This window comes from Eucalyptus grandis, chromosome 4, assembly GCF_016545825.1.
Source record: "Eucalyptus grandis isolate ANBG69807.140 chromosome 4, ASM1654582v1, whole genome shotgun sequence".
NCBI classification, from domain to species: Eukaryota; Viridiplantae; Streptophyta; class Magnoliopsida; order Myrtales; family Myrtaceae; genus Eucalyptus; species Eucalyptus grandis.
In genome coordinates this window covers 30171224-30179378 of record NC_052615.1, presented here as the reverse complement: position 1 = coordinate 30179378, position 8155 = coordinate 30171224, and the positions used below count along the sequence as shown (strand labels likewise).

General features: G+C 39.4%; 1 protein-coding gene across 1 annotated transcript; it reads left to right on the top strand.

Annotated features, from left to right (window-relative positions):
- Positions 1–2762: 2762 nt before the first annotated feature.
- Positions 2763–7937, top strand: LOC104441765 (probable LRR receptor-like serine/threonine-protein kinase At1g63430). Its single transcript, XM_010054981.3, has 13 exons — positions 2763–3440; positions 3865–4003; positions 4142–4213; positions 4323–4466; positions 4561–4710; positions 5184–5300; positions 5376–5440; positions 5721–5972; positions 6061–6266; positions 6381–6513; positions 6601–6755; positions 7099–7314; positions 7428–7937. Exons 1-13 carry the CDS (start codon positions 3356–3358, stop codon positions 7671–7673), a joined length of 1980 nt encoding a protein of 659 aa, XP_010053283.2. The 5' UTR covers positions 2763–3355; the 3' UTR covers positions 7674–7937.
- The last annotated feature ends 218 nt before the right edge of the window (positions 7938–8155 follow it).

Sequence of the window (8155 nt, the reverse complement as noted above, 5' to 3'; positions counted from 1 at the left end):
TAAGCAGTCCTTGCAAAGGGCGATTGTAATTAAAATTTTCCTACACTGGTCGGCAGGCTCATGAACCTCCATAAGGACAAGGCCGACCCGAAAAATTATGTTGAGTTGGATTCATCTGCCCCACAAGGTCTGGTAGGATTTTGAAAGTCTCTCCACGTTGGCCTCAATCAGGAATGAACGGGTTATATAATTATATTACAGTGAAGGCAAAAAACAATGGCTCTACAGCTACGAAGGAAAGGACCGAAGGATGAAGACAAGATCCTTCATCAGCGTCGACAAACCCTGTGAACTCTTCTTTGGATTATTCCGGGCTGTCTCGTGCTCGCGACATCAATCAGCGAAATGAAACACCATAATGGCCATGATTAAATAAGACTAATGCTCGGTGTTTAAATTAACATGGTCGGGGACGAGTACGACGCCCCCTGCTTTGCCCGTGGGGCCACTGAAAAATCTTATAAGAAGACTCTTTTTCTAATCTGCCAGCTAATGAGCTTTTTATTAGTTAGTATGAATTTGAACTTTGACTTTACCTGTGACTTTGGCATTACAAATTTGACTCGCTGGAAGCTTTCAAAAAGTAACCCAGCAATCAAAGCGAAAGAGGTCCAAAAATCAGATGAACATTACTGTGTTGGCTCCTCTCGAGTCCCGACAAGCGGAGCTCCGCTGGGGTCTCTCTGAAGGACTTTTCATCCGATCAGATTAGTCGAGAAATCACCGCCGCGCATTATTGTGGGCATCACGGGTAATTGAGCATGCAAAATCGAAACGCTTGGCATGCGAACCATAGCGTTTCCGAATACAGGTGAGTTAAAAACTGTTCATATACATAATACTCAAAATCCTGATGAGAACATGTATATGATGTATCCTGGTTAATATAAACGGCAAAACATCTTTGTCTCACTCATTTACCCGGTATAGAAATAATGGCATGTTAACAAGAAGGCTATGGATGTGGGAAAATGATGCGAATTTTAACTCAATGTGTAATTTGATCCCTAAGATTTTAGTTTGTTCATTGTGATCCCTAAACTTTAACTTAATGTGTGATGCAATTCTTGAATTTTGAATTTGTTCAATATAGTCCATGTACTTTTAGTATATATTCAATATAGTTTCTGAACTATATGAAAATGTTTAATAATATCTAGTTTTAAATTAATTGAACGACTACATTGAACATTTTCTTAGAGTTTATGGACTATGTTGAACATATGCAAAAAGTTCAAAAGACTATATTACACAAATTAAAATTTTATGGACCACATTACATATTTAGTTAAAGTTCATGGATCACATTGAATAAATCAAAAGATGAGGGATTAAATTGCATATTAAGCCAAAATTTATGAACTATTTGTGTCATTATCTTGATGTAAATTGCTATGTCTATCATCATTAATTTCATCGAGTAACTACACACTTCTTGCGTTGCAATTCAATACAAATCTTTTCTATAACTTCTTGAAATTTTTAAAATTTAATTTCACTTTCATGACAAATCTTAGAATTTTTAATGCACTCATCCTGATAAAATCAAGGTGAATAAATAAGAAATCAAGGTGAATAAATAAGGTCGTGATTATAATTTGACTTTTCTTCTCTTCTTATCTCTCTATCAACTTACCACCCACTTCCATCGAGTTGCTACCAACTCCGGGCGTCTTTGCCTTACTTCATCTCCTATCGCATTCCACACCAAATAAAAAAAAATAAAAAAATAAAAACCTCCATCGCATTTGATTGGTAACTTCATTTTTCATGCGTGACGATCCAATATCACGCGCGCACCCGGAATTCAAGTTATTATGCTGCATACTGACCAGAAGATCGAGACGCATTTTCACTCAATTGATCATGGTTGAGAAGACGGTCGGTATATTTTTCACCATAATTAATCCCTTCCAAAGCATACATAAAATAAATAAAATTAGTGAGAAAAAAATAGGGACGATCAGTTTTCGGTCTAGTCCAATTCCAAGGTGAAAACCGGGAATCAAACTGGTTCCAAAAAATCCGAACTGAGGACTGGATCAATTGGTCCAAAATCGGAAATCGGACTAAACCATCAATTCGGTCAAATGGAACCAATCACTTATTTTTTTCCATTACTTATTTTTTTTTTTTTTCCACTACTTGGAACTAGATTGAGATAATACTTACTTCACATTTTACTAATTTTTTAGAAGAAATAATAAAACAAAATAGTATATTTAGTCAATCCAGTCCGATTCTTCTTTAAAATCAGGAATTGGGCCACCCTACTAGTTCTACTTTTAACAACTGAGAATTGAACCAACACTTTCGGGAATTGCAATAAATCGGCCGATCTGGTCCGAGCAATCCTTAGTTCGGATGATTCGTTTTGTAGGGTCCTAGGAGAAAATATTCAAAACTAGTGCCCTACGCGACCGTACGCTCAAATTATCGCGGTAGATAACAAATCTCTCTCGCCAACCAACGTCCAAATTCAACCTCCCAAAATTAATCAAATTCCAAATCCTCATATATATATATATATTGGGTCAAACAAATCCTTATTGAAAGCAATCATTTTTATTAGTCGAGGGAGAGTGCAAAATAAAATCAAAGCTCCCAGCTTTTCCATGCACATGCCAACGCAACACTCGCCTGGAAAAAGAAGAAGAAGAAAAGAAGCCGTCTTTTTTTCTTGTTCCGATACCTTCTTCAATCTCCCCCTCCGAAAGCAAAGCCTGTACGCGTAGCAAGTAGCATAGCAACACGCTTCTCTCTCACACTTTCACTCATTTTGTTTTCTTGTGTTCCGGACGTGAGGGTGGAGGGGGGGTCCCATCAGCATTTCATCTCCCCGGCTTTGCTCTTTTCCCCATGCTTCAAATCTCTGTACTGCCTGCGAGCGAGCAACAAAAACCTCTCTTTGAATCCAAGTCTCTCTCTCTCTCTGTTTCTCTGTGTTTCTCTCTCTACCCCCACATCTGGGTGTGCAAGTGTACTCCTCCCTTCCTTTAACTTCAAGTCCATCTCCTGCATTTTGTCAGTGCACATTCTTGGTTACTTGGGTTTGGTGGGTAGTTACCAAATCTTGGATTCGAACTCTCTCTCTCCGGGTCTTCTTCGCTGGCTGCGCCGAAGCTCTCCTTCTTTCTTCTCCTCTGCTGGGGGATTGCAGCTTTAGGACTTAACAGATAGTAGCTTCATCTTTTGGTTTTTTGTCTTTTAAGCTTTTTCTTTCCAATCCCATCTTGAGCGAATCTGGGGGGCTTTTTCCACCTGGATTTCTTGTTTTCTTTGTTTGGTCGGTGTGATCTTGTTTGGGGTTTCTTGAGCGACAGCGGGTTGTTTTAGTGTAGAGATTTGTGAAGAAATGAGAGCAGTCGGTGCAGTTGGGACTCTGTTTGTTGTTTTTGGGGTTCTGCTGGTGACTTGCGATTCTTTTGCGCCATACGAAGGTACGTGCTGTTTAATGTAGATCACTCTCGTATCTGATCCACAGATCTTGTTTAGTCAAAAGCTCTTGAACAGTGTTCAAATGTAAAACAGAATCTGGACTGTGTGGAATTTTGGGTACTCTGATTCTGTGTTGTGTTGATTTATTTTTATCAAGGAAAATCAAATATTGCAATTGATAATCTGATGCAATGGATGAGGAGAAATTTGAGATCAACAACTTGATTGCTCTCTCTGTGAGCTTTACTTCTCAGTCACCAAGATAGCACTGCTATCCTACTGGGATCTTAATTAAAGAATGCAAAATTAGTACCGGGGATAGGAAATAGTCATTATCTTGGACCTTTTGTCTAGCTCCGATGTTGTGGTTAGTGTATTTTCAATTTTCTGTGCTAAATCGTGTGTTGCTTTCTGGCTTTTGCGTAGGTTGGGCACTAATTACTTTCAAGGAGGCCATCTATGAGGACCCCAATATGGCTTTGTCCAACTGGAATGCCCTAGATGCAGATCCTTGTGACTGGTCTGGCGTCTCTTGTTCGGCTGCTCGGGACCATGTACTCAAAATGTAAGTTTTGATCTAGACTTTTCTTGATTGTCTAGTAATCAAGAATGTATCACACCTTTTGCCCCTAGATTGCTTACACTGCCGGCAGAAGGAATGTTCTTGTTGCTCATTTTTATGTGCAATCTCTGTTTTTTGCAGAAACATTTCAAATTCGGGTTTGAAGGGGTTTCTTACGCCAGATCTCGGTCACCTCACCTACTTACAGGAATTGTATGTTGTTGCTTTCAAGATATCATGCAATACACTTATGCTGTTGTCAATTCTACGAAACCCGTTTCACATAAGTGAAGCTTACTCTCTGTGCGCTTGTGGCTTGCAGAATTTTGCACAATAACAACCTGATCGGGACAATTCCAAAAGAAATCGGAATGTTGAAGAACCTTAAAGTCTTGGATTTGGGGATGAATCAATTATCAGGCACAATACCTCCTGAGATGGGGAACCTGACAAATCTTATTAGAATGTATGAGGGGTTCTTTAATTGTCTGTGTAGAACAGTTATAGAATATAGATGATACATTCTCATTTTCTGTTCATTGTTTGCTTTGTATGTGCAGAAATCTAGAGTCCAATGGCCTGACTGGCATGATGCCTCAAGAACTTGGAAATTTAAAGTATCTCGAGGAACTTCTGTTGGACAGGAATAAGCTTCAAGGAAATGTTCCTGCTGAAAGCAGCATCAATTTCACATCAAATGTACAGGGCATGTAAGTAGATGATCCTTGCCGGAGATGCTTTCTCTGATTTCAGTAGTTTAGCACATCTGGATAAGGATTCATGCCCCCACCTTTTGTGCCTTTGCTCAATATAATTTCTCAATATTCAACCTGCCTTTTCAACAAAATTAAAAGACTTTCCAATCATAGCCCATGTCAGATAAACTGTACGTAGGCAATTTGTTAGCTAAAGGTGGAGATCAAGGAAATTGTCCTCGGAATATTTTTATGCCCTGTTTTGAAACTTTAAAAATGCTGGAGTGATAGAACAGTAATTGCGATTTGCAAGCTTATGGAAAATGAACTGATGTCCTTAATGACCCTTTACCAGTAAAGTTAAAGCTCAGAGATGACCATGCTAATGCAAGCCAAATATGTTGTCAACTAAGTTCTTTTAATGGGGTTATGGTGATTTGGGGGCTTTATCCTCTATATTGATGCCTTTATGCTGCTGCTTTTGTCAGGTATGCCTCAAATGCAACTTCAAGTGGCTTATGTCGCTTATCCCAGTTGAAGGTGGCAGATTTTTCATTTAATTTTTTGGTGGGGGGCATACCGAAATGCCTGGAGTATCTTCCAAGGTGCCTTATTTTTGCTTTCTCTTGTCTGCTTTCTTTTTTCTTTGTACCTGTTTTTTCACTCACTCAATCTTGCAGTGTGAGCTTTCAAGGAAATTGCCTTCAAAATAAAGATGCCAAGCAGCGTTCCGGTGCACAGTGTGGTATGTTCGATGTTCATTCTTCTTTTTCCCCTGTGGTGTCAACGAAAATTAAGTGATCTGTAATTTCTGTAATGTGGTCATATGTAGGTTATGCTAAATTTTGGTTTGATGTGCAATCATGATTTATATAAGACAAGTATGCTATCGCTGATTTTTTGTGGTTTCTTTTGAAATGTTATATACTATTCTATCGGTAGATTGATCTTTACTTAAGGGAAAGAAAAAAATGAACCTTTTGTTACTGGTTCTTGTTTCATTATTAACAGTATCTGCTGCTTAGGTGCTTCTCCACCCGGCAAAAGCCATTCAGGTGGCGGTCCAAAAAATCACTCTGCCAAAGATAAAGCCAAGCGTGAGAGAACATCAAGACCTGGCTGGTTATTGGCTTTAGAGATTGTGACGGGAACTATGGTGGGGACTCTGTTTCTCATTGCTCTTCTGACTGGTCTTCAGAGATGCAATAGCAAGCCGTCCATCATCATACCCTGGAAGAAATCGGCCAGTGAGAAGGACCATATTTCTGTATACGTAGGTCAGAAGTCAGCCTTCACTATGTTCGATGCATTTCCCTGGTATTTAAAAAATGTACCTACTTAAAATTTACGTTGGTTTTGCTGCAGATTCTGATGCGTTGAAGGACGTAATGAGATTTAGCAGACAAGAGCTAGAAGTAGCTTGTGAAGACTTCAGCAATATTATTGGTTCATCACCTGATAGTTTGGTTTACAAGGGCACCATTAAAGGCGGTCCTGAGATTGCCGTAATATCGCTTTGCATCAAAGAAGAGCATTGGACAGGTTATCTAGAACTCTACTTCCAAAGAGAGGTAATTGGTTCCTCATCCCAATATGAAACTTCAGCTTCAAAACTAGAAAACTTAAGAGTTGAGATTGTGAGTACAGAAAACCTGTGTTAAAGATTATGTTATGTTTTCATCCAGGTAGCAGATTTAGCTAGACTGAATCATGATAATACAGGAAGATTGTTGGGCTACTGCAAGGAAAGTACACCTTTCACACGGATGCTTGTTTTTGAGTATGCATCCAATGGGACACTTTATGAACACCTTCATTGTAAGTGAAATGACCATCCTGTTCAAAGCACGCGCTGGCCTTGGAGTGTTTTGTCACCTCCCATTTTTAACTGTAAAACTAATGCAGATGGAGAAGGCTGCCAATTATCTTGGACACGGCGTATGAAAATAGTCTTGGGCATTGCTCGTGGGTTGAAGTATCTTCATGAGCTTGACCCACCCTTTACTATATCTGAGTTGAATTCCAGTGCCGTATATCTAACAGAAGATTTTTACCCCAAGGTATGCTAGTGCCTAAATCATTACATATCACACAGAGACGACGAAAGATTGAGCTGCTCTGTGAAAATGGATTTCCTATAAAATGTGATTGAATACCTAAAATGAGTAAGGACAGATGCAAAACAAAAAAAATTGAAGAGGTTATTCTATAAAATTCATGGCTCCTTTTAGCAGGCACCTTGAAGTTAATAAATATGACAACCAAGTTCTCCTCTGCTTTGCCATTTTTGTGCACTACATTGTTTGGTCTTTAGTATCGGTTAAAGTACTGATGGAGAAATAGCAATGTGCAAAACCTAGGGTTTTGTTTTGAGAAAAAGTTGTTTGCTAATTTCAACTGCAGCTTGTCGATTTCGAGAGTTGGAAGACGATTCTTGCGAGATCAGAAAAGCATTCGGGATCTATTGACAGTCAGGGCTCAATTTGTGTTCTTGCCAATTCCTTAGAAGGACGCCATGAGGATATTCAGGGAAATATCTATGCTTTTGGGGTACTTCTGCTGGAAATAGTGAGCGGAAGACCTCCATACTGCAAGGACAAAGGGAGCTTGGTAAATTGGGTAAGTAGTCTTATGAAACTCATTTCTTTGACATGAACTTCCGCATTGAAAATATATCGAAGGGTCATGGGAGACTTAAAATGATCTTTGCGATTAATTTCTTTTCTCTGCAGGCTAAGGAATATCTCGAACTGCCAGAAGTAATGTCCTACGTGGTTGACCCTGAGTTGAAACATTTCCAGTATGAGGACCTTAAAGCGGTGTGCGAGGTGGTGAACTTATGCCTAAATCCAGATACTACCAAGCGGCCTTTGATGCAAGAAATAAGCTCCATGTTGGAGACCCGGATCGACACATCTTTTTCTGCCGAGCTGAAGTCGTCGTCTTTGGCATGGGCTGAGCTTGCGCTTTCATCATAGCAGAGCTGAAGTTTGATTTGAAAAGCTAACATACTGTAAATCAGGAACATATAAGTGTAATACTCGTCATTGATACCTCATCTCTCAATTTTCTTACTGGTTCATGTAAATGTTTCGAGTGCTAGAAGGAAAAACAAAGAATGTTGAGCTTGACAGTGTACTCCGTATGTACCATTTATTGATGGGTACAGTTCTGAAGCTACAACCAATGGATTAGGATGTCTTGAGCTTCTTCCCCAATATAATCCTTGGCTTAGGCTCAAATTTAACTTTTCTTTCTGTCCTCTCCAAGGAGATTCAATTTGGTGGGCTCATATAAGAGTCTGAGCTTTTGGTTAGGGTTTCAGTGTAGGATCAATGGGAAAAAATGGTATCTTTCAACTTGGGATATTAGAGGTCAGACCATGTTCTCTCCCCTACTGCTAAGGGGATCGAGATCATTTTGCCTTGTAATGTCTCCTCCAATGTCATTCCGGTGTAAA

What these genes read in the sequence shown, in the direction of transcription:
- LOC104441765 (XM_010054981.3), top strand. Translation starts at nt 3,356, where the DNA reads ATGAGAGCAGTCGGTGCAGTTGGGACTCTGTTTGTTGTTTTTGGGGTT. An exon ending in CGGGACCATGTACTCAAAAT is followed by an intron (nt 4,004 to 4,141) that starts GTAAGTTTTGAT and finishes TGTTTTTTGCAG; the next exon opens with AAACATTTCAAATTCGGGTT. An exon ending in CCATATTTCTGTATACGTAG is followed by an intron (nt 5,973 to 6,060) that starts GTCAGAAGTCAG and finishes GTTTTGCTGCAG; the next exon opens with ATTCTGATGCGTTGAAGGAC.